General features: G+C 40.6%; 1 protein-coding gene across 5 annotated transcripts; it reads right to left on the minus strand.

Annotated features, from left to right (window-relative positions):
• Positions 1–5,735: 5,735 nt before the first annotated feature.
• Positions 5,736–24,511, minus strand: si:dkey-32e23.4 (dynamin-1-like protein). Of its 5 annotated transcripts, XM_053624286.1 has the most exons (19): positions 24,357–24,484; positions 23,485–23,631; positions 22,364–22,485; positions 22,062–22,165; positions 20,723–20,864; positions 19,104–19,150; positions 18,928–18,996; positions 17,962–18,048; positions 17,675–17,837; positions 17,280–17,400; positions 15,637–15,975; positions 13,776–13,896; positions 13,274–13,429; positions 12,320–12,409; positions 11,952–12,050; positions 11,135–11,248; positions 9,089–9,198; positions 8,199–8,358; positions 5,736–7,322 (listed from the first exon to the last, which is right to left on the minus strand). In XM_053624286.1, the coding sequence occupies exons 4-19, from the start codon at positions 22,161–22,163 to the stop codon at positions 7,266–7,268; spliced, it is 1,977 nt and encodes a 658-aa protein (XP_053480261.1). In that variant the 5' UTR covers positions 22,164–22,165; positions 22,364–22,485; positions 23,485–23,631; positions 24,357–24,484; the 3' UTR covers positions 5,736–7,265. The 5 variants fall into 5 exon arrangements, with proteins under 5 accessions (XP_053480261.1, XP_053480262.1, XP_053480259.1 ...); XM_053624287.1 differs by lacking the exon at positions 22,364–22,485 and having other exon boundaries at positions 23,499–23,631; XM_053624284.1 differs by lacking the exon at positions 22,364–22,485.
• Positions 24,512–26,549: the final 2,038 nt, after the last annotated feature.

Here is a 26,549-nt window from a genome sequence, read left to right on the forward strand (position 1 = left end):
AGCTGTCGATTTATTTTGGACACATCAACACATAGGGAGGCTCATTTTTGGAATTTACTGTGGAATTATGTGACGGAGTGACCAAGAAAAGATTTTTAGATTTTAAATTCGTAACAGTTTTGAGAAGCTTTGGACACTTTTGGCGGTTTCCCAACCAGCTTCCTGAATGAGCTCCAAATAGTCAGAGCTCCTCTAGTTTAGGGAAACTAAACTCCCCCCCCACTATTCTACAAATAGTAGAAATGGATGCTACTATTTGATTTACACAATGTCTCACATTTGAAGGCGCAAGCTATAGATTATACTTTTGTTGGTTGCATAAGTGGAGGGCACGGTGGTTTAATCTGCAAATCAGGGGTTGGTGGTTCGAATCCCAACTCCGCCCTGTGTGTGAGGAGTGTGCATGTTTTCCCTGTGCACTCCAGTTTCCTCCCCCAGACCAAAGGCTGATTGGCATTCCCAAATTGTCTGTAGTGTGCGACTGGGGGTGTGAGTGTGTGTGATTGTGCCCTGCAATGGGTTAGCACCCTGTCCAGGGTATCCACAGTGACCCCGTGTAAGATAAACAGCATGGAAAATGGATGGGTTGCACAAGTCTTCACCCTGCTGAGCCGATACTCTGTAGAACCAAGTCTCTATCAGACTTGCAAATCTGGATCCAGATATGGAGCCCTTTGGTCTTGCCACCAATTCTGTATGAGACATGTCTGCATCTGGATTCATTCATCCTACATCTGGATTCATCCTACATCCTAGATTCATCTAAGGCATCCTTGCCTTATCTTGTATTAATTTACGATAACCATTTGTTCATCGTTCATTTCTCTTCAATAAGCACTTTTTCCTTGACGGGGTGGCGGTGGATCCAGAACATATTCTAGAACCGTTGGACATGAGGCAGCAATACATCTTGGACAGGATGCCATGCTTACACTCACTCAATCACACCTAGGGACAATTTAGAGACACCAATCCACCTACTGGTATGTTGTTTTTTTTTGTTTTTTTTTTGAAGTCAGAGGAAACCAAAGAACCCGGAAGAAATCCACACGGACCTAAGGAGAACATAAAAATCTGTACAGTCTATAACCCGAGCTCAGGAGCAAACCGCAGACCCTGAAGCTGTCAAGTCTCAAAAAATCCAACAGACATACAGATATGTTGTGCGAGAATGAGGAGAGACACCCCTTGCATTCAATTTTACTGGCATACAAACAGACAGCAGTACATAAGCATGTTTGACAAATCATAATGGCAAACGAGAACTCGCACACGTTGTGCTGTGACAATGATATGTTTCTTAAAAATGTGTAAATCACACACGCACACACACACACACACATACCTTAGATCTATGCAAACACATTTCAACAAGTTGCATCATCGGAAGGGAAGAAAAAAAAAAAAAAAAAAGAATTTCAGCTCTCGGCTGTTGCTAAAATAAATCACGCATCTAGAAAAATGATGAACAGCCCGGAAGAGCTGCTGAGGAGAGGCTGAGAGCGAGTGTCGTTCTGTGGCGAGGACGTGGAGACGTGTCGTTATGCAGCTCGGCGTGTTAAGCGATAAGCTCATCAGTGCTGAGCTTGCAACAGAGGTGATTAAAATTCACCAGCTCGACACCTCTTTCTCATCCATTACACTCCACCACTTTAACAAGGTCGCTCCGGTCTCTCGACATTCCGAGTGCGGATAAAATACAGACTCTATCCTCTGAAGTTTGGGGAAGAGTGGCGGATGACGGAATACGCGTGCTCTCTGGATGGCAGGGAATAGCTCGGACTCTTCGACTAGCCTAAGTCTTCATTTCGTAGCGCGTAGATCAACATTTCAACAACGCTGGCATTCGCACAACGTGTCTTTCTGCAAGTGGCTTCAATATGGAGCTGTGCAGCATCGGTGCAGCGAGTGCCAAGACGTGACCTTATGAATATAAATGCACCTGGAGATGCGTTGCCCACACTTCCGCTCGGGATGTCCGAACGCAAATAACGCGCACTCGCGAAATCTACAACAGCCATCGCGTACAAGACTATTCTCATGACAACAAAACGTCAAGCAGTATGGAAAAGCGTATAGTCCTAAGAGATGATACACAGCAACATCAGTTTTAAGCTGTTGCGCTAAAATCTGGCCCCGCCCACACGTATTCGGATATTTTCAATTTTAATAAAAAATAATCCCGCCCCCACGTGAACAGCATTTAAAAAAAATATCTCCGTCCACATAAATAACACACAAACGATACGCCATTACATCAAACGCCTCAAGATTAACGCTAAGAGCTGCGTTTTTGAGCAGTAATAATCTTTAACAAAGCTATCACACTGACACAACAACCGCGGTACAACATAGTCCACCATCTTGGTCACATGACTAAAAATACGTCATCGTTTTCGAATAGCTGCGTTTTTTCCTCAGTCCACACGCCGACGTTTTCAAATGTATTCACTCGAAAACCTCCGTTTTCGCCCGACAAATACGCCGTCTCGGTGTGGACGCAAGGCCGAAACATAGAGAAAAAGATGCGTTTTCAAATTTATCCGGATTAATGTGGACATAGCCTGTTGTTCCACTTAAACACCAAGCGTTCACCAATATTTACGTTCATTTGTAGCACCGGAGCAGTGGATTCCACACAATAAACAACACAAAACCGCCAAACCATGACATCACGGTTTCAAAACATCATCAAAAACATCCATGAAAAGAATGGAAATGGGGTTTTTGCATTTCTTCACCTGGGGGGGCGTTTTAAAAAAAAGCTTTGGTTGCAAAAATAATAATAATAATAATAATAATAATAATAATAATAAATACAAAACAATGTTTGCAAAAAATATCCATATACATATGAACAGGGCCTTAGGCTGCTTTTATAACAGGTGTTTTTTCTCAACCTCACTTTCCAAACGTCTACTAATATTTATGTTTATTTACTTGGAAATCTTTGGGACGTGGCGCAAGGCATTTTCCTTTTTCAGAAAAGTGATGTCAAACATCTTTTTTCCCCTCAAACAGACCGCACGTTGGCGTTCAAGCGAGAAAAACAAACATGGAGAGTAAAGCGTTGGTGAAAAATTTGTCTTGCTAGTGAGCGTACATAAGGATACCGATGACATGTTGAATCGAAACTGTTTCACTGTCGATATTCCGGCGTCCCAACTAACAATTTTTATAGCAGAATGCGATGTACCGTGGCTTCGCACGGTCAAGTCGTACAAGCAGCTCAAATTCTCGCGTTTCAACCTCCAGAGCTAGAACGAAGGCAAACAACTTCCTCGTCACCAGAGTTACACTCATCGATATCCAAAAACTATGAATATTGAAAATTGGCAAAATTGCAGTTGCACGAATGTTTTTTCTTGCAGTGATGTTTGTTGGAAATGAAATGAAACCTGCTAGCTGTACTCAAGTTCGACGCACGTGAATCGAAGAGGGCTTTGACCGAATGCACGTTGTGATGACATCACGTGACGCGCCTTGGCCCAAACCTGCGGAAAAATCTGCAGTCATTTTGAAAAATATTGTGCTTGATTTTGCGTTCATTTCTGTGATCACAAAATCCTGGAGGGACTGATTATTACGGGTAATAATAAATCTAATACGCAAGCTAGGCTAGTTAGATCGCTGACACTAGCTAGGACTTGTGTCGGGTTTTTTTTTTTTTTGAAAAACACCAACACAGAAAGAAAAAAAAAACACCAGGTGAAAGCAGCCTTACAGCCTTGTGATATTCAGTCTTACAGTATGTATGTGACTCAACAGCTAGACAAAGGCATTACTACACAAAAGACCAACAGAATGGCTTCAGTATGAACTCTCCCAACCTCACAACCCTGTACTCATGCTCACGTTAAATATTCAGCCACTGATAACACCACACATCAAATCACTTTAACCAAAGTGGTGTGAAATAGTCAGCTATTAATCACGTCCATTTGTTCAGTCGCATTTTGCTCGGCTGGCCATTTTTAGCCCGTGTACACTGATTTAACACATCAAACTTTGTTGCTTTGTTGATTAGGCTCTTTTCCTTTCTTGGTCATTCTCTCAAGAATAAATATAACACAAATGAACACTTCTTAATCGTAACCTGCAGCACCAATTATTACACACTTCCCAACATCATTGTTCGTCTTATCTCCTGTTTCTTATTCCATAAATAAACAAGGAACCTGGATACAAACACAGCTGTACACAACCTGCTAAAATCCTGCACATTGATATTAATGACACCAAATAATCATATATATATATATATATATATATATATATATATATATATATATATATATATATATACTGCGCTTACAGAATAATAACGCTTCGTATTTCTGCATGAAGGCTAAATGTTAAAATGAGCCACTGGTTATTAAACGTTTTTACATCTCTGTTCAGAGCTCTAAGAGAAAGTGGCGTAGTAATACTCATACCACGGCGTTGTTGGATTCTCTATTCTGATTGGTCATACGATGTTAAGCTTCTAATACATGATCGGGCAGTGGTGGCTTGGCGGTTAAGGCTCGGGGTTACTGATCAGAAGGTTGGGGGGTTCAAGCCCGCTGTTGGGCCCTTGAGCAAGGCCCTTAGCCCTCTCATGTGGCAGACGCGCCACATGATCTAAGCCTAATAATAAACGCATTTCGTTATTTACCAAAGAAAACCATCTAAATGTAGATATGGTGAAGTTTATGAAAAGCTTCAGTCAGTTGTCCACCATGGGAAAAGTCTTTAAGATGGAGTAGGTTGTGGTTTGTAGTTTCTCTTTAGTCTTATTAACTTTTAAGACAGGGAAAAACATAGAGGCTGGTCAGGGAAAGACCGTTTATAGTTGCTATAATGTACAGTCCCCTCCAAAAGTGCTGGAACAGCAAGGCCAATTCTACCATTTTCACTATACTGTACATTGAAGACATTTGAGTTTGAGATCAAAAGATGAACGTGAGATGACAGATCAGAATTTCAGATTTCATTTCATCATATTTACATCTAGATGCGACATGTAACAACTTAGAACATGACACCTTTTGTTTGAAGCCACTCATTTTTCAAGTGATCAAAAATATTGGAACACATGACTGATAGGTGGTCCTTGCTGCCCAGGTGTGCCCTGTTAAATTGATTGTTTGAAGAATGAATAGTTCTGAGTGTGTACTCTCGGTTTGAGCCCTAGGTCTCGCCTTTCTTGTTAAAAAGGATAAACCGACATGAAGACCAGAGAGCTGTCTGTGGGAGAAAAGCAAGCCATTCTGAAGCTATGGAAAAGAGAGAAAATCGATCCGAACCATTGCACAAGCATTGGGAATAGCCAGTGCAACAATTTGGAATGTACTGAGCAAGAGACACAAAATGGGTCATCCAAGGAAAACAACAGCAGTTGACGTACCAAACCAACAACTGAAAGAAGCTGCAGTACAAGCCTGTAAAAGCAATGCGAATGAAAAATGGAACAGTTTGGTCATATCAGTGGGTCATGAGCTTGATGCAGTTATTGCAAGCAAGGGATATGCAACCACAAACAACATTAAGTGCTTTAATTAACTTTAAGACTATCTGTTCCATTACTTTTGCTCACCAAAAAATATGAGGAAATGAAAGCTGAAATTCTGATTCATCATCTCATATTGGTCTTTTGATCTTGAACCCAAATGTTATCTTCAGTGCATAGCAATATATATATATATATATATATATATATATATATATATATATATATATAAATAATTGGCCTTTCTGTTCCAATACTTTCAGAGGGGACTGTAAGTGATAACAGGCACTAACCTGTTTCGTGCACGTTCCATGACATTAGCGGTAACTATAAACGGATAAAAAGTATGAAGCGGTGTTCAATAATAAATTAAAAACTGTAATCATTAGCAAACTGCTGTGGTATGAGAGGAATAAAACACATTTCAGGCATTTAACAGCACATCCTGGTGTGTTTTATTCCTTACTTTTGACGCGCTACAAGACCGTAACTGAAAAATATTAACTACAGATTTAAACCGACAACTTAGATTAAAAGAAATACTCCAGTGTTTCAACCTCAATCTCTACATATCGCCTCTGTAGCGTGTGTGATTACCGCAGATGATTCTTAGAAATGATGACGATGCTTAGAAACGAACAGAAATCGTGTTCGCTTAAACCTGTTGAACTCAAGTCAAGTCAACGTTTATTTCCAGCCATTCGTTTTTCCATTATTTTCTCAGTGCAGGAAAACGTCTCAGAATTCTGTGGTAATCACACTTACGCTCCGGGTGCGGTAAATCCAATATTAGATTGAAAAATGCTCCGGTACTCACGAAAGCAAAACAAAAACAACGGACTTAATCCGTGTTCGTCATTATGGGTCGGTCCGCTACAAACCTTCTGAGTGCGGTTGTAGCTGTCTGGTGTTTTCTGAGAAATTCTAGCAGATAAACAATTCAAGTTTGAGTCATTTTCTTTCGAGATCGTCAGAAAGCATCTACGGCTCAAGGGCTTCTCTTAAAGCTCAGTGCATTTTCAGAGTGTCTCTTAATTCAGGGGAAAATAAGCAGGCTTGTCATACTGACCTACGGTTCTCTGACTCTCTCTCTTTCTTTCACACACACACACACACACACACACACACACACACACACACATACAGACACATACACACACATACACACACATACACACACATACACACACACATGCTCAAATACATATTTAAAAGACAGCTGTGTTTGCACAGCAATAACAGAAAGTACCTGAAAGATTGAGTGGTTACAAATACAGTGAGGTCCATAAGTATTTGGAAAGTGACACGATTTTCGTTATTTTGCCTCGGTACACCACCATGTCCATGGGTTCCAGACTTTAGGCGGTCATTGACTGCAAACGATTTGCATCCAAGTGTAAAAAATAATCCGAATAGTTCTGCATGTCGGTTTGTCCAAATACTTTTGAGCCTGTGAAAATAGAGGGACTGTAATTCCTGGCTGTAAATATCTGGAATTCCTAACATTTTTTTGTTGTTGTTGTTGTTGTTGTTGTTAAACCCCTCGAATTCAATCTGAAACTCTACACTTCAATCACATCTTGATTTCAAATCCACTGCGGTGGTGTACGGACGCAAAGATGACGAAAATCGGGTCGCTGTCCAAATACTTATGGACCCGACTGTACGTTTGATGTGCTTGCTCTGGGAGGCATTTAAACACCTATTGGACGTACGCACATACGAACACGTAAACACACACACTCGTCGACGTGTCGCTGCCGTGAAGATCTGGCTACCACAGGTGGGTCTCTCGGATCTCGGAGATAATGTTGTTGGCTTTCTGGAGCGCCTGAGAAGACAAAAGACGGGACAAGGGAGGAAAAATCACAGACGTTTGCCTTAGAAAACAAAGCCAGACAAAAGAAGCAGAATCAAATGCATATTTCTGATTGATACACTAAAGTGGAAGAACCCATATGACCAGAGACGTTGAGAACAGTCCTCATGAGTGTATTGGTTCGAAGATGCTTTCCTGTATGCCGTGGATGTAGAGAGTGCTTATCTCCTTTATTCTGCCTGCAGAACCGCCGCTCATTGGATGGGGGTTTTTTTTGTTTTGTTTTTCGCACCATCCGGTGTAAACTCTAGAGAATGTTGTGTGTGAAAATCTTAGGATATTTCTGAAATTCTCAAACCAGTCCATCTGGCAACCAAGCTGGTTAAAGTCACGGAGATCACTCCCCCCTAATCCCCCCCCTTCCCATTCAGATGTTTGATGTGAACTGAAGCTCTTGACTTGTTTCTGTGTGGATTTTAGACATTGCGCTGCTGCCACACGATTGCCTGATCGTATAACTGCGTAAATGAGCATGTGTACAGGTGTTCCTAATAATATGGATTGTATCAACGCCTTGGTTCAAGCCACTTGCTCTTGGTTCTTGGTTCAGTCTGGTGAAATACGCTTTCTGGGTCGGCATCTAATCTAAACTGTGGCTCGCAAGTATAAGAAGTATGTCTTGTAGCATATAATCCTCATACGCACATTCATTGTTTGTGTTCAGAAATGGACATTGTAACAGCTTATGCAGCTCATTTGCATAACCACCAACTCCTCTCCCTCAGGTAGCTCATTAACCTCTTTACACCTTATTTATCTTACACTTATCTGCACGCACACACACACACACACACACACACACACACACGTCACTGACTACACATTTACCTCCAGCATGTGGGCGACCTCAGTGCGCTGCTGTGCCGTTTCCTGAGACTCAATGAGCAGCTCCTGCAGCAGAGGCTGCTTGTACAGCTGACCCACAAGCTCGCTCTGCAGACGCTCCTTCACAAAGTTCACCAGGAAGTGCATCACTGCTTTGGGCACACTGAGCAGACAGAGAGAGAGAGTGAGAGAGAAAGAATGACCAAGTGGTAGAGAGAAAGGACTGGCCGTGATCCAAGACACTGAATGTACTGTAAGTGGATGATTAATTTATTATTTTTTTTTTTTCAAGGCTGAGTGTTTAAGGTTCTATACTGTAACCGGGAGGTTGTAAGTTTAAATCTCAGAGCTGCCTGGCTTAAACCACCGAAGAACAAATTGCCTGATGGCTTTCGGTCCGATAATACATCTTTTAAACATCGTTTAAGTAAAGCTGGTGTAAATAGGACATCATTCCTGTTCTAGTAACAGTCCTGCCACTGGCACAAATTACAGGGGCGCTGCCTGGAGAGGACCACAGACGTGACATTTAGCTTTGGAAATACTCATACAGTGTGAGAGCGTTTGTCATATGATTCATGTTGCTGTAACCAAAGCTTGAACATCATGCACATAAACTGTTTTTTGTTTTTTTGTTTTTTAAACATTTCTATAAATCCATACAGTTTCTCTTTCCATGCAAGTCAGATTCTGATTCTATACTGAATATTTACCAGAAAATACATGATGTTAATCCTGTAAATCGTTTTATTAATAGTTTATATATATATATATATATATATATATATATATATATATATATATATATATATATATATATAGGTTTAGACTTAGGTGTCCGCACTATTCGTCAGACGTAATATACTGATTCGGCTTGACCTTTGCCCTCTGACCTGTCCTGGATGTTCTTGCGCACAATGAGGAAGTAGCACTTGATGAGGCGCTGGATGACCTCGCAGTCCCGCTGCTCACGTGCACTCAGCTTTCGAGAGATCGGCAGGGCCTGCAGGATACGAAACAAATCTATCAATCAGTCACGTCCGAACTGCACAGTAAATGTCCCATTTACAATGATATACAGTTTCCCGGTCTCGTACGAGACACTCAGAGATTGTATGGTTTCACATCAACGGTTGGTTAAATCGGTCAAAGCGAGGTGTTTTTCTGACCTAATCTCTCAAACCCATCATAGTCTGAAAATTTTATTTCGGGTAACAAATACAGTCCTGAATCCTGTATGTCCCACTGTTGTTGATTACTCTGGGAGAACTTGTGAAAACCTGCTGCAATTTTTTTTTTTTTAAGGATACGATTACTGCTACTAGAGCTAGCATCTCTAATTCTGTCCTGGATCTTGGTCGTCTTCAAGCCTCTCCGGACTCTCTTACCTCTGTCCATCTACTTATGTTTGAGCCTGTTTATTTCATCTTACCTCTTTAAACCATCTTATTGTTGGCTCGATATTATTCCGCCCCGTTTGTTAACTCGGGTCTGGGATGTGGTGGGTTTCACGATGCTGTCTATAGTGAATCAGAGTTTGACAGGGGGGTTGGTCCTATCCTATTTTAAGCACGCCCTGGTGCAGCCTCTTTTAAAAGAAAAACTCATTTGGACCCATCGGTGTTAAATAATTATAGCCCGATCATAAAATTGCCCTTTTTAATAGCGAAAATAATGGAGAAGGTGTCTCAACATAGTACAGAAACGGCCCTTCTTAAAGTGACTAATGGATTTGTTGTTGTTGGTAGATTCTGTGAAAGGTGCTGTTTTAGTGCTTCTTGAGCTCAGTGCAAAAAAAATTTAAAAAAAATAAAAAGAGGTTCACATCCTATTTATATAGGAGAACCTTTGCTGTGGAATTAGGGAGCTCGATTTCCTCCTCAAGGCCTATCTCGTCTGGGGTTCCTCAAGGTTCCTGTCTCGGTCCTGTGCTGTTTTCTCTCTATATGCTCCCTTTGGGATTAATCTGTCAAAAATACAACGTGGCATAATCATTGTTCTGCAGACGGCACCCAGTTGTATCTACCTCTGAAATGTAATGATAACTCCAATCTTACATCTCTGCTTGATTGTTTGGATGAAATAAAGGTGTGGATGGCATCCAGCTTCCTGCAGCTTAACGAGTCAAAATCTGAAGTAGTGGTTTTTGGCCAAACAGCGTTCTCTACATCTTGGCCATTTAGCAAACAGTGTTAACATGCAGGTGATGAACCTTGGTGTGATTATTGATTCAAAAATTAATGCCGTGGTTATAGGCAGGTTTTTTTGTTTTGTTTTGTTTTTTTCAACTGAGGGGCATTGCCGAACTGAAAAGCATCTTGTCTATCGATGACATGGAAACCGTGATTCGTGCTTTTATTTCATCCAGACGGGATTACGGTCATTCTTTATATCTAGGGTTATCTAAGAACGTGCTTTTCCGGATGCAGTTGGTGCAAAATGCAAGAGGCATGAGGAAATGGCATGAGGAAATGCTCCAGTATGTCTCCAGTGCTAGCTTCTCTGCACTGGCTTCCTGTTGATTTTAGAGTGCAATACAAGGTCTCGCTAATGATTTTGAAAGGTTTACCCGGATTTGCTCCAGAATATATTTCCAGCATTAGATCCTGTGACCCGATTGAATGTTTTAAATCTACGTTGAAGACGCATCTCTACTCTGTTGCATATAATTGTCATTAGAAGCATGGAACCTGAATAGTGATGAGTATATCTGTGTTTTATTGTATGTGTGTATGGGGAGTGTAAAGCACGTTGGTCAACTTGTGTTGTTGTTAAATGTGCTGTAGAAATAAATGTTAAGTTGCCGTTTCTTTATAAGTACACCTACCTGGTCAGTAATTGTGTACCGACAAAGTGACCCCTATCCCTTTGAGACCTGTGATGTACTTTATAAATAAGGACACTAAAGGGAATTAGATCTAGGATGGGTTTTTTCTTACCGTGTCCAATAGGTTGACTGCTTTGGTAGGGCTTCCAAATCCAGGCACTGAGCCTTTTTCCTCCGACAACATCTTATCGTTCTTCCAGCGCTTTCCTCCATCTAGTGACTCAGTCTGGGGATCAATGCATGACGTATGGTTATTTTTGCATTTTTACCATATGACTGTTATGTTACATTTGTGTACATACAGTATGAAAGAAAATGAAATAGACATGACTGGGTGTGTGTGTGTGTGTGTGTGTGTGGTAGCGGTCGACCGATAGTGGATAGTTTACCGATATCGATCACTAAGTTGGGCGGCACCTGCCGATAATCCGTTAATCAACCGATGGTTTTTAAAAGTGATACCGAATGAAAACATAACGCTCAGAGTAAAATATTGCTGAACTTTATTACAAAAATAAACAGTACTGACTGCACCACGAAAATGTACTGTACCTTTTTAATTGAAATAAATATATAAATATTAATATATATATTCATTATCAATAACTACTAAAGTAAACAGGAGATACACATCCGAACTCAACCAAAAAGTAACACTCCAAATAACAAATAAAAAAAATAGAGACGTCCAAAATGACACAAAAAACACTTCAAATAACACAACAAAATTAGTCAGTGATAGTTTTTATTTCGCCTCTAGAGGCCGCTCTCGTACTGTATAATGACAGCGGACCTTTCTCAATCGCTTCTGCAACGGACGCAACTGGGACAAACTATCGGTGTGGATTTTTGCCAATAGTCAGTCGACCTCTAGTATGTGGCCTTATATCTGTATTTGTGTGTGTGTGTGTGCACGTGTGTGCAAGTACCTGTTGGCTGTTGACAGAAGCAGACACTTGTGCAGCATCTGTGAAGTCTGGGTGCTTAGTGTTGATGTACGCAAGTTCTATTGCCACTAGATTATGGACCTGAAACAGAAATACCCACACACACACACATACACACACACTTTTACACTTTTTACAGTTTTCATTGTGGGGACAATCCAAAATGTCCCCACAAGTCAAAACTATCAGATACTCCTCTACATATGGAAACATTTGGTCCCCATCAAGACATAAAAACATGCCCACACACACACACAAAGCCAACAATCGCAGTTCTAAAAAAAACACCAGCACTTGTGTGTGTGTGTGTGTGTGTGTGTGTGTGTGTGTGTGAGAATCCTGGTTCGTACCATTTCATTGGTGATTGGAAGACGTTTCCTGAGTAAACTGGTCACCACCTCTACTATTGACTCATGCAGTTTGGGAAAGCGCAACAGTTCCTGTGAACACACACACATCCACATACACACACACACAATTTGTAGACTCAACACTAGTCTTCTTCTACACACCGAAGATAAATCAGGCCATTATTTAATACGTGAGCTACACTCCCCTCCCCCGCCCCACCCCCCGAGATCCATTACGATCCATTACCCAATATGAGTCGTTATCGCTACCTACACACCTGTATCCTCATTCTAAAAATATTGACGCTGAATCGTAAACCAGGAAACAGGAGCGTGATAATGTGTAATGAGTGCAAACACAGACGGGAGGAGGAAAAATAAAATAAAAGATAAGGAAGTGATGATGAGCGGAATATGAATGAAAAGTCTACGGCGTGAATACGATTAGCCGTGTCTGAGCGAGATGCCAATGCGAGTCGTGTGACTCAGATGAGTCGGAGGCACAAAATTATTACGATATCGTTATAAACGACGCGATACGGTGTTGAATTATTTATGTTATTATTTACATCTTACACGGTGCGGGTAAAAAAAAAAAAAATGTTTGGCTTAGAGATGCTACACTAATGTGTTTCTGAGGACGTGTATACAGTACAGATGCGAAAACGTTGCTGAGACGAAAAATCAAAAGAGGCAAAAGTCAGATGTGAGCGCTACTTAATAATAAGTGTCTTAATAATAAAGTCAGCGTGAAGCGTATCTGTCTTTCACATCGTACACGCCAAGGTTAAATGGTAGACATTATATACAAAGCCAATTACACACCTCCTGCTCAATTTCCGTCTGGACTTGCAGCCGAATTTTCTATATTGCTGAATTATGGATTAATAAGAACAAGTCCTTAGGAAGGATAGTGACTAGGCGACAATATTTTATGACGTGTGTGTGTTTTACCTGTGTACTGTGGGACGAGCAGTGCTGGATGATCCTCTGCAGCTCCTCGTGGACGAGCTCCACGCAGCGCAGGCTCGGCTCCTCCAGTCTCTTAATCTGCTTCTTCACCAGCAGCTCAAAGCTCACCTCAGAAACAAACAGCGCTGGCCGTGGACCCTGCGCCACAAACGACGTGTTACCCAGCATGCACCTGGACGAGGTGGTTCAGACACCTAGGGCCGCGTTAATCACCTTTCTATAATTAAATCCTTTCGGTGAATTTAATCGGAGTGCACTAACTGGGGTGAAAATTTGCACCGCGGTTGTTTTGTCCCGTCGTTTTTAAGAAAGCTGAAAGTCTCATAATACAAGGCTCGCGCGTTAATCGTTCTCCGATACGTGACGTTCCGTGAACTCGGGCTCACGCTGTACCGTTTCAGCCACGATCCGGTTTTCAGAACGTACAATACACAGCATATGACCCAGAAGATGGACTTTTTGAAAGAAAGAACACACGCGTTACCGTGGCGTTTCGGATGGCCGTGAGGACGTCCAGCTCGGTGAGTCCTCCCAGCGGGTCGATGGACTGCAGGGTTCGGCCAAACGTCTCGTGGAATATATAACAGATCCGAGCGCCGCCGCATCTGTCGAAGACGCACAAAAGACAGCCTGAGTGGTAGATTGTGGCAACAGACAGCACTTACAGAGCAGTTATACACTTCGCACAAGAATAGGCTGAGTGGAAGCGCACTACAGGCTGGAGTCATATTTCCTTCCCTGAGTGGACATAATGAGCTCGGTACTCCAGCTAATTAGCTGCCCGTCATTTTCGCTCAGCTGCACAGAGGAAATGTGTGGCTTTCCATATCTGTCCTGACTCTCAAGCGAAGAAAAGCGGCTCAGTGGGACGCTCCACTCACGGATATATGAGCAACATGACTGCAGGTGGCAGATCTTTAATATGTTTAATAAGGCAGCTGCTAGAATGTAAGCGATACGTTGTTTTGGAGAAGTTCTACAACGTTCTTTAATAAAAACATTATTGTAAATGTTGACAAACTGCTGTGGTATAAAAAGGAACAAAAAGACTTAAGGGCATGTTGTTATATAAAATAGTCAACGTTGGGGTAACAGTAACTTCGTTTCACGCCACCCTGTCCTCGTATTTTTCCGAAATTTCCTTTAAAAAAAAAAGGTAAAAAGAAGACATTTTTCGCAGGGCGATCGAGAGGTGTGTGCTTCCGAAATGAATTAAAAACCTAAGGCAATGCCAGACAAATTTAAGCGTCATACTGCATACAACCCCAATTCCAAAAAAGTTGGGACGCTGTGTAAAATGTCAATAAAAACAGAATGCAATGATTTGCGAATCTCGTAAACCCGTATGTTATTCGCAGTAGAACGTAGAAAACATATATCAAATGTTTAAACTGAGGGAATGTACCGTTTTAAGAAAAATAATAAGGTCATTTTGAATTCGATGGCCGCAACACGTCTCAGAAGAAGTTGGGACGGGGTCAACAAAAGTCTGGAAATGTAAGTGTTAGTAAAAAGAAACAGCTGGAGGTTAATTGTGAACAGGTCAGTAAGATGATTGGGTATAAAAAAAAAAAAAGAGGATCTTAGAGAGGCGGAGTCTTTCAGAAGTAAAGATGGGCAGAAATCAGCGAAAAACTGCGTCTACAATTTGTGGAACGATTTCAGAATAATGTTCCTCAACGTAAAATTGAGAAGACTTAATATTTCATCATCTACAGTACATAATATCATCCAAAAAGTCTGAGAATCTGTAGAAATCTCTGTGCGCAAGAGACAAGGGTGCAAATCAATACCGCATGCCCGTGATCTTCGGGCCCTCAGGCGGCACTGCATTAAAAACAGGCAGGATTCTGTAATGGAAATCACTGCATGGGCTCAGAAACAGATTGGTGAACCTCTGCCCATCTTTACTTCTGAAAGATTCTGCCTCTCTAAGATCCTCTTTTTATACCCAATCATATTACTGACCTGTTCACAATTAACCTCCAGCTGTTTCTTTTTACGAACACTTACTTTTCCAGCCCCCGACCCAACTTTTTTGAGATGTATTGCGGCTATCAAATTCAAAATGACCTTATTTTTTTTTTATATATTTCCTCAGTTTAAACATTTGATATGTTTTCCATGTTCTATCATGAATAACATATTGGTTTATGAGACTTGCAAAGCATTGCATTTTGTTTTTACACAGCGTCCCAACTTTTTTGGAACAGGGGTGGTACACAATCACGAATTCAATACTTTACACTCTACTACGGTAAAATGTATACGAGTTCTTTGTTGGGCATTTTCTGGACACGCAGGTTCGGTTCACAGATTTGGGGATGTGTGATGAAGACACTCACAGCTCAGAGGTCTGGATGTGTCGGGCCGTGCCCTCGATGGTGTTGCAGTAGTCCGAAGCAAACTTGGTGACGATCTGCAGCAGGGTGGCGCTGTAGTCTTCCACTGGCTGCCCGTAGCTGCTCAGACGCGCCTGGAACTGGGCACTCAGCGTCGTCACGCGTGCCTTTAACTCGGGCAGACACTCGCGGATGTGGTGCATGAGCAGACGGCTCAGCGTGCGTGCCAGGTGGCGTGAGCCACAGCGTGACGCTAAAGACGGATAGTAGCGCTGCAGGAACGCCTGCTCGTCACGGCACGCATCTGCTACACTTTTCTGAGTGTTCAAGTCATGCTGGCTCCTGAGAAAGAAAAGAACTGCCACGCTTTTCTTTTTGTTGCTTCTTTTCTTAATTCTTTTAGTAAGCTGTCCATTGAAAAGACTACATAATTGAACCTGAACTAGAGCTGGGCGATATTTCAATATAATATCGATATTGTGATAAATGACTACACTTTTCTGAGATATCGTTGGTATGGTAATGTATTTTTTTTTTACTGTTAAAATTACAAATTAAATGGTACTGAATGGATGCCATTCATTTGACATAATTTAAAAAAAAAAAAGAAACACTTGAAAGAATCGTACCATCAAAGTCAGTTTAACGTTTTTTTTTATTATTTGTTTTTTTGGTTTACTTTACCACTGCTTTTCAGACGGTTTGTTAGCTAAATTATATATCGTGATACGCATCGTGGCAAGCAAAGATTAGTTTATTACGATTTTTTCACCCAGATCACCAAAAAAAAGTTAATAAATACCTGTACATATACATACAAAAAATATCAAATAAGATCATGTTGAAATACTGCCCACTGGTGGAAAAGGAAAGCTACTACTTGATGGGATTTGGGTCACAAATACAGTAGCTCACTTCTGCCTTCAAATAAAACATGCAATGTCCAATTATATTGTCATCCTAGCCATGGAAAAATCCCATTTTGGTTTTGTGTCTGCTCTAGGAAGGCGTCTCTCCCAGCTTGTAACGCAAGTAAAATTTTAGTCCAAAGTAGACTGGAAAGTTCCTCTGCACTGACAGATTAGCAATTTCTCACTCATTGGGCAAAAAGAGGAAAACTTATCTTATACCAAATGGACTCATCAATAAGCTACTGTATACATTACTGTATACTACTAAGCTAGACTAAGAATGCATAGTAACTTGCACACAGGGGGTAAAGGTACATACACGTCCCCCTCCAATACCATACAAGAGATGTATTTGGATTTTTGTCTCGGTTGACAATAACCATATTCTGAGTATCACTGCTCATATTTTGGTCGTGGCTTTTTCATTTAAATGAAACCAGATTTCATAACAAGGGCAGAAACCACAGCGCACGTATTCAAAGTCATGTAGAAGTAATAAAAACTGTGTATACACAATATCAAATCTGATTGTTCTTAAAGTGCAGAGTAATTTTCTAGAAGAGTAGCTCTGATAATAGTTTCAGCTGCAAGGCAAAAGACAGGTTTATAAAAGCCTGGCTTATCCCCTAAGGTATTTTCAGGAGCTGTTGGTAATGCTGGAACAGCCGATTATAATAATGTTTCACAGTGCAAATATTGAGATATTTTATCTCTGGACCGTGATTGGACTCTGACCTGTTGACCACGCCAATGATGCCGAGCCTGACAGGAATGATGCGTCCAAGCAGAACCTCCAGTGCGTCCGTCCCAGCATCCATCAGATCGAGTTTACTCACGACGAGCAGAGTTCTCCGACCTGGCAAAACACACACACACAGAGTCAGATACATGTATCTATAAAGACAGTGTGCAATAGGGCTGGACGATATGATGATAAAATATCGACAATGTGAGGAATTATGCCTTAATACACATTTCTGAAATATCATGGAACTTGTGAGATATATATACACACATACATGTACATATACATACATACGTATATACAAATTTAAACAAGCTCTATAAACAATGAACCCAACACAGACAGAATACCAGAGACATGAGGAGACATGAGGGCTCTCTCTCACCATCAGGGTCGACCTCACGGGCCAGTTTTAGTGCGTCTGAAGTGGCCAGGTCTGAGTTAGCCGGAGATACACACAGAATCAGGGAGTTAGGGTTGGAGATGAAGGACAGGATCATCTCCTGAACCTGAGTCTCAATATCTTCTGGCTGGTCACCAACTGGCACCTGAGCAAAGAAAAAAAAAATAGGTGTGAAATGCTGAAATCAAGCCTTACAGGCGTTAACGTAATAAAACGTGTGATAAAAATAAAAATAATGTGCAAAAAGGGAAAAAAGCGTCTGTGGTTACCTTGGTGATTCCAGGCAAGTCGACCAAGGTGAGGTTTAGAACGTTAGGGGAGTAAATCTTCAGGTGGATGGGTTCTGCGCTGATACCCTACACATGCACATATATAAAATTCATTTAAACAAAAAGAGAAGTTACGAGAGGCCTTAACAAGGACTCCGATTCCAGCATTATGGATTTGACACTCGAATGTCACATGACTTTCGCAAGCTTAGCCTCTGTGAGAGTGTACACATCTATTATCATAGTTTTCCAAAGAATGTAGAGAATTATTCAAATACGTTTACAAATATCACAGTCGTGTGGATCCATATCCAGAAAAGTGAGAGAAAAAATGTTTGAAATTATATACAGTCCCCTCTGAAAGTATTGGAACAGCAAGGGGAATTCTTTTTTTTTTCTCCCCCCCCCACCCACCCGCTATACACTGCAGACTTGGGATTTGGGTTTGAGATCAAAAGATGAACGTGAGATGACGGATCAGAATTAAAGCTTTCATTTCCTCACATTTACATCTAGATGTGTTAAACATAAACTTAGAACACGGCACCGTTAGTTTGAACCCACCCATTTTTTTTCAAGTGATCAAAAATATTGGAACATGTAACTGACAGGTGTTGCCCAGGGGTGCGTTGTTAAACTGATTGTTTAAAGAATTAATAGCTCTGAGTGAATGTCGACTCTCGGTCTGAGCTCTAGGGGTCGCCTGTGAGGACTGCATTTGTTGTTAAAAAGGATAAACCAACATGAAGACCAGAGAGATGTCTATGGGAGAAAACTAAGCCATTCTGAAGCTGAGAAAAGAGGGATAATCGATCAGAGCCATGCTGCAATATGGCTGGAAATGTAAAACATGGTGTTTTTGTGATGTTTAAGTGAAGGAATTTCACAAATATTGACTTAAGCGGGCGAATGAAAAGTCGCTGTTCCTGTGCCCATACGTTTACAGATTTACATGTACCTCAGTACCTTGTTGTTAGCGATGCGGTCAGTCTCCTCCTCGATTTCATTTCGAATTTCGGTGAAATCCGTAAAAACCTGTCAACAACACGAACAATCACGTCGGCTCAGCGTCATTATTCACGCACATTTCTAGCGTGGTGGTGGTGGTGGTGGTGGGGGGAAAAAAAACAAGCGCTAAATACCTGGTGTTTGCAGTGAAGGAAGGTTCCCCACTCCTCAGCTTTGATTCCTGTAATGAGAATTAAAAGAAGGACGTGTTAATAAGCATTTAGCGTGCTTATGAAAGAACACTGTGGGGATAATGGTGGCTTTTTCACGAGGCTTTCTAATGAGATGAACAAGAAAACTGCTCAGTCACGACTCCAATTCAATTTTCATTCACTTGTCTTTGCGCAACAACGAGTCTTTCATCATTAGAATGATATAATAGAGATGTGACCCATATAATACAGCCATTCTGAAATTAAATAATGAACGAATGAATGAATGAAATCATAGAAAAGTGGACGTAAGTGGATTAAAAATGAAAGTAAAAGAAAGGTGGTTTATTTCTATCTCGTGGAAGGGACACGGGACAGAAAATGGCTCTGATTAACGACAGACGCAAACACAATGAGTACATGACGTGAAACTGAGGAACAGACAGGAAGAGTGCATGCAGTTTAAAGAGTTATTTACACACAGAGACCTGGAAAGCTGCACTGAGAGCTTGCTTTTGTCCCATTTTCTGTGAAATAGTAAGAAGACAGAAAGTACAATCCAGGCAGATGTTAATAGAAGGTACAGAAATATCTACAATTCTACAACGGGTACTTTCACACATTACAGAGAAAGAAGGAGACGTGATTAAAAAAAAACAAACAAAAAAACAAACGGGTACTAACGAAATATTTATTTGATTTAACCACGTTAACCACGAGGAACATGGTGTTGCGTAGTTACTTTAAAAAAGAAAAACATGTGACTTTTAATTAACTCCGCAAAACAAGCTAGTTCCTGTTAGTACCTATGGTACAGCAGCTATAGACACTCGTTCCCCTCCAGCCTCTCACTTTTATCTCTCCTGAACTTATTAATACATCAAATTCAGCTCGTCGTGTTAGCGAGAAACCGATACGTCCCCCGTCCTGAAGGCTTTCCCATGGCGGAAAACTTCCAGCGATATCTCCGACACCGGAGACTCCTTCCATAAATACCACATAAACGTTTCCTCATGGAAAACTGCACCGTATCGATGATTTTTTTAATTTATTAAATAACATGTTTTTATTAAGCTTCGATTATGTAGAGCGTCCACCGTACGAGCTGTTACTATGGAGACGATAATGTATCAGAACGAAAACACTGATACCTGTGAAACCTGCGGTTTGCCTTCTGACCAATCAGATTCAAGAATTCAACGGGACTTTTGTGCCTTAAACAAATAGGTAGTAACTTTACTACCTATGCTTTTGTTCTACGCAAAATATGGAAATTCTGCATATCATGTTTTTAATCAGGAACGTTAGTGTTTCGGACTTGATTTTATTTACTTGTCCACGGTAGCCCTTATGTATTCTGGTTAATGATATTTAACTCGAATTTTCACAGCACTTTCGACCCTTTTTGCCCCCAAAAGTCCTTGCATTGGGAATCACATGTTTCAAGAGATGGTGCTTGAAGCAGATCCAGGAAGTTCAGGATATTTTTATTGTTTGTTTTTTTTTGGTGTTATAAAAGATCTGCAGTAGTTATTAGTATTTTATACTCTGATGTTGCTATAGGTTACACAGATATACTGAACAGAGCAGCATGTAGTTACCATTCTCCTGTTTCCGGCGCTCCTCCAGTGCCGGGACGTTGACAAGCTGCAACACTAGAGGGCGCCGCGTGACTATTCCTGAACCACGGGGTAAAAAATCTCGTCCGACCAGACTTTCCAGCACAGAACTCTTCCCACTGCTCTGTGGAGGCAATCAGATACACAACATGGAAAATCTGTATAACACAAATACAATCTGAATCTAAATGTGTTTCCTGTGGCATGATTTGTACTGCATATTACTCATAGTTACATCAGACCTACACCGGTCAGCCATAACATTAAAACCACCTGCCTAATAATGCGCTGCCAAAACAGCTCTGACCCATCGAGGCATGGACTCCACAAGACCTCTGAAGTTGTGCTGTGGTATCTGGCACCAAGACGTTAGCAGGAGATCTTTTAAATTGTGTAAGTTGTGAGGTGTGGCCTCCACGGATTGGACTTGTTTGTCCAGGACGTCCCACAGAAACTCGATCGGATTGAGATCTGGGGAATTTGGATGCCAAGTCAACACCTTGAACTCTTGTTCCTCAATGTTCCGCAAACCGTTCCTGGTTTCCCAGCAGAACATTGCCCAGAGCATCGTTCTTCCTCCGCCAGCTTGCCTTTTTCCCCCATATTGCATCCTGGTGCCATATCTTCCCCCGGTAAGCAACACACGCGCTCTCGTCCGTCCACACGATGTAAAAGAAAACGTGATTCATCAGACCAGGCCACCTTCTTCAATTGCTCCATGGTCCAGTTCTGATGCTCACGTGCCCATTGTAGGTACTTTCGGTGGTGGACAGGGGTCAACATGGGCACTCTGACTGGTCTCCAGCCACACAGCCCCATACACAGCAAGCTGTGATGCACGGTCTGTTCTGATATCTATCTATCATAGCCTGCGTTAACCTTTTCAGCAGTTTGTGCTACAGTAGCTCTTCTGTGAGATCGAATCAGACCGGCTAGCCTTCGGTCCCCATGCGAATCAATGAGTCTTGTGCACAGATAACCCCATCACCAGTTCACCGGTTCTCCTTCCTCGGACCACTTTTGGTAGGTACTGCATACCGGGAACACCCCGCAAGACCTACTGTTTTGGAGATGATCTGACCCGGTCGTCTAGCCATCACAATTTGGCCCTTGTCAGAGTCGCTCAGATCCTTACGAACTGACTGTTCACTTGCTGTCTAATATATCCCACCCCTTGACAGGTGCCACTGTAAGAACATAATCAATGCTATGCACTTCACCTGTCAGTGGTTTTAATGTTATGGCTAAACGGTATATATAGCAGCCGATGTCGCTCTGTACAGAGAGACATGAAGCCACTGGGTCGCCATGTTGGACTGACCTGTGAGCCAACTACGACGATCTGAGGGAGCTGAATGACCTCGGCTCCGACGGTGAGAAAGACCTCCTGCAGCCGGTTAATGATGGGGATTAAAGTCTCCATCTCTGAGAGAGAGAGAGAGAGAGAGGGAGAGAGAATATGCAATACCTCAAAATGTCTGTTTAATCGGTGATCTATGTTGTGTATTGGGTTTCTACTATAGGTGTGTTTTCTTTTCTTTTATTTCATTATTCTGTATGTGGACGATGACATCAATTTGAAAAAGATAAACACTTCCTTCAGGGATCCTAAAAATTGTTTACCCGGGTGTAGGTGCAGGCGTGAAAGCGAAACAGCATTTTATAGTTGTCCTACAGGTTCTTCATCATTCCACGATTCATTTACTGCACAGGCGTATCATAAAAAGGCTGACCTCCAATTCAAACTATTAAACAAAAATGAAAATAAAATATACAGTCTCAGATAGGTCTTTATATCTAGAATTTTAAAGATACAATCAATAAATGTGAATTCAAACAGTGTGAACGCAAAGAACGCTTGAAAAGTGTCTTTCTGTTCATTTAAAAAGATCAGAATTTTTTTATTCCTGCGTTCACTACAATAACTTCGATCACAAATTCATGACTTTACATTTGAGCAAAATAATTGCGATCATAATGTAGTGATTATCATGAAGCCCTGATACGTGTCTGTGCGTAAATAACAAAGTCAACCGTACACAATAAGAACGATACTATTACAAGCTTTACTTTATGCGTGTAAAGAAAAGTGGAGAAAGAGAAAAACGAGGGATGTATAAGAGCATGTATAAGAGCAAGTGTGAGACAGGTGAGCAGGTGCAGAAGCAAGACAGACGTTAAATTAAAGAGTAAAACGTACAGAAAATAAATCATTTCACGCTTTGTTCATAAAACAAAGCAACGGTGAGAGAGGTAAGCAACTATGTTTGGAGCCGACCTCGTTTTTGGATGGATGAATGAATCGACGAATCAATCAAACAATGAACGACATGATGAACGAACCGCTGAATGACTGAATCAATTAATGAATCGATAAATGAACGAATGAATTATTCAATGAATCAATAAATGAATCAAAAACAGAGAGGACAAAATGAATTGAGACCAAATTAAACATGACTTTAAAGTGACTTTAGTAAATGACTGAATCACGTGTTTCCCAGCTCTAATAACTGTACAACAATACCGTAAGCAAGATTCAACCAACTGACTTCTATTAATTCCCCAACTGTTTACAAAAATTAAGATTATACATTTGTTATCTGTCGTTCTTATTATTACTGACGTCATTTGTTTGGAGGTTGTTGGGGTTTTTTTTTTTAGAGAGGTGGGGCATTTACATCACATGCTATAACATCAACAACAACAACAACAACAACAACAAACTTCCACGTAGGAAGCACCTGTGTATCCTCACTCTAGAAGCCTCCTCCGTCCTCGTTCCTTGATCTCTTAAAGATGGCGGACACCAATCAGTTCCCAGGGTCTTGGGCTGAACGTGGTCCGATTGAGGAATCAAGGAGACATAAATGAGAGTTTTGGGAAGCGCCCTATGAATCAATGAATCACAAGATGGATAAATGAATCAGTCAATGAATCAACGAATCAACCTATGTCAAGAGAACTGGGGTACGTAGTTTTCCATTTAATGAGAAATAACTCCTGAATGGTTAAAACATACCTGCCTGAATAAATTAAAGGCCTGGTGCGGAGGGTCAAAGGTCAGAGGTCACAAAGGCAACCTTTGTAGCCCCATATTTGTTTATTTCGTGTAATAGTTTTACCTTGAGCCCTCCCTCACTACATCTGATGTAAATAAAATAGTTTTCTGAAGGATTTCTACAGCAGAACCATACTCATGCTTGTCATTACCATCTAAAATATCAAATTCCACATGTTTACAGATGTGCTGACAGATGCAGCAGGTAGTACATGTTACTGCACTATATAGCTATAAAATCAAAACCCATAACCTTTAGGTAAGAGTAAACTAGTTGCCCTGTAATGCAAATTATCCAAGACGGCTATGGTGTAAAACAAATACTGATAATTAGCCGGCTAGCTAGCTAACAGAGAGCGGTAGGGAAATACCTGCAACACCGAATCTCAAATAGCTGTAACTTGGAAATAAAGTGCACTAGATATGGCGTTAAAGCCCTCTAAGTAAGTGCGCCTACGTAGTGAGTGATCAGCCGTTCGGTATACAGCAAAACAAAACGTTGGCTAGCGAGCTAATTAATTAGCGAGCAGGACAATAGCTATTTAGTTAACTTACCTAAATTCAAAATGATGTTTTTCTTAATGTCAGTCTAATCACAGCTTTATTCGTGTCATTATAAGGAAATGAAACGGTTTATTTAACAACAAAAAAATAATAATTCACTTCCTCAGCGTCCTTCCTGGAGCAGCTGTCAAAGATATTAGGGGCGTGTTCCAGGCGTCATCGAAGCCTCTGATTGGTAATGCACCGTTGACGTTTTGTTTTGTTGTTAGTTTATTGGATGGTTTTGTTGTCAGTCACAGAGTGGTCACAGCTACCACACCCATCCCTACCAGCATCAGCACCCTTGTCGTTTATTGATCATTCTGAAATAAGTACATGAAAGTATATATAATACTAATATTTTATATGTATTATTTTTATTACGATAGTAAGAAATATACAATCATGAACTAGAGTCGAAGGTAGAAAAAAATACAAAGCACACTAAATTCACAGTATAAGAATAGAATGATCAAATAATAAGAAAATTTTAATAAATGCATATTTAAATATGTTTAAATGGGGGGTGGGGGGGGGGGGGGGAATGAGATGTGATGGCAATACCCAAGTCACAATAAGTTACTTACCTTTGTTCTTTTCTGTCATTTTTTTTTAACCCTAGAGCTATTTTTCCACTTTATTAACATTAAAAAGTGCACGAAAACCCAAAAACAAACCCAAAACCAAAAACAGTGTAGTTTTTTTTTTTAGTTCTATATTTATGTATCAAATATTTTGCTAACATGACAATATTGTTTACCAAAAGATGCCCCTACATTTCTCTTCCCCAATACCAAATTTGATAATAATAAATAAATAAACTTAAAGAGAACCCAAAATTAAAGAGAACCAGTTTAGGAAATCATTTGAGAATTGAGAATGAGTGCAACTAAATCAAATGTGTTCTGTTGTTTTGATACCAGAATCACAAAACTGGCAATTATTTAAATCAATATTCAATTTTAATATTAAGAATTCATTAGAGGGATAGATGTCACTTAACATTTTAAAACTGAAGCTTTTGGTTTTTTTGTGGAATACTAAATGCACTGTATAGTGTCCTCCACTAATATTGGCACCCTTGGTAAATGTGAGTAAAGAAGGCTGCCAAAAATTTTCTTTATTGTTTAAACTTTTCATATTTAAAATAAATAAATAAATAAATTCACAAACATAATCTGCTCTCATGGATATCAACCAATTGCAAACAAAACACAGGTTTATCAAAGAACTATATCTGACTAGGAACAGGAAATTGTTCAACCATGACTAGCTGTATCACAGGGGTATAAATATGAAGTAACACATAGGCCAAATTCCCTTAGTCATTCATAACAGTGGGTAAGACCAAGGAATATAGCTGTTATGTGCGGCAAAAGGTTGTTGAGCTTCACAAACTGGGAAGTGTCTATAAGAAAATAGCACAAGCATTGAAAATGGCCATTTCCACCATCAGGGCAATAATGAAGAAGTTCCAGACAACTGGAAATGTTATGAATCAACCTAGAATTGGACGTGTGTCTATATTGTCTCAACGCACTGAAGAGGACTGTTTGAGTGGCCAAAAAATCTCCAAGGATCACAGCTGGAGAACTGCAGAAGTTAGTCATGTCTTGGGATCGGAAAGTCTCCAAAACTACAATCCGAAGTCACCTACATCACTACAAGTTGTTTGGAAGGGTTTCAAGAAAAAAGCCTCTACTCTCATCCAAAAACAAGCTTGTGCGTCTTCAGTTTGCCAGACACTACTGGAACTTCAAATGGGATCGGGTTCTATGATCAGATGAAACCAAAATAGAGCTTTTTGGCAATAAACACCAGAGGTGGTTTTGGCGCACACAGAGAGGTAGCCATATGGAAAAGTACCTCATGCCCACGGTTAAATATGGTGGTGGCTCTTTAATGTTTTGGGGCTGTTTTTCTGTCAGAGGACCTGGACATTTTATTAGGATACATGGCATCATGGACTCTATCAAATATAAACAGATATTAAATGAGAACCTGACTGCCTCTGCCAGAAAGCTTAAAATGTTAAAAAATATTTAACAATTAATTTTTTTGATAAACCTGTGTTGTGTTTGCAATTGCTGGATATCCATGAGAGCAGAGTATTTTTGTGATTTTGTTTTTTAACAAAAGATCAAAAGGTTAAACAATACCAAGGGTGCCAATATTAGTGGAGGACACTGTATCTAATTGTATCTT

This window comes from Ictalurus furcatus, chromosome 5 (genome assembly GCF_023375685.1).
Source record: "Ictalurus furcatus strain D&B chromosome 5, Billie_1.0, whole genome shotgun sequence".
Classification (NCBI taxonomy): domain Eukaryota; kingdom Metazoa; phylum Chordata; class Actinopteri; order Siluriformes; family Ictaluridae; genus Ictalurus; species Ictalurus furcatus.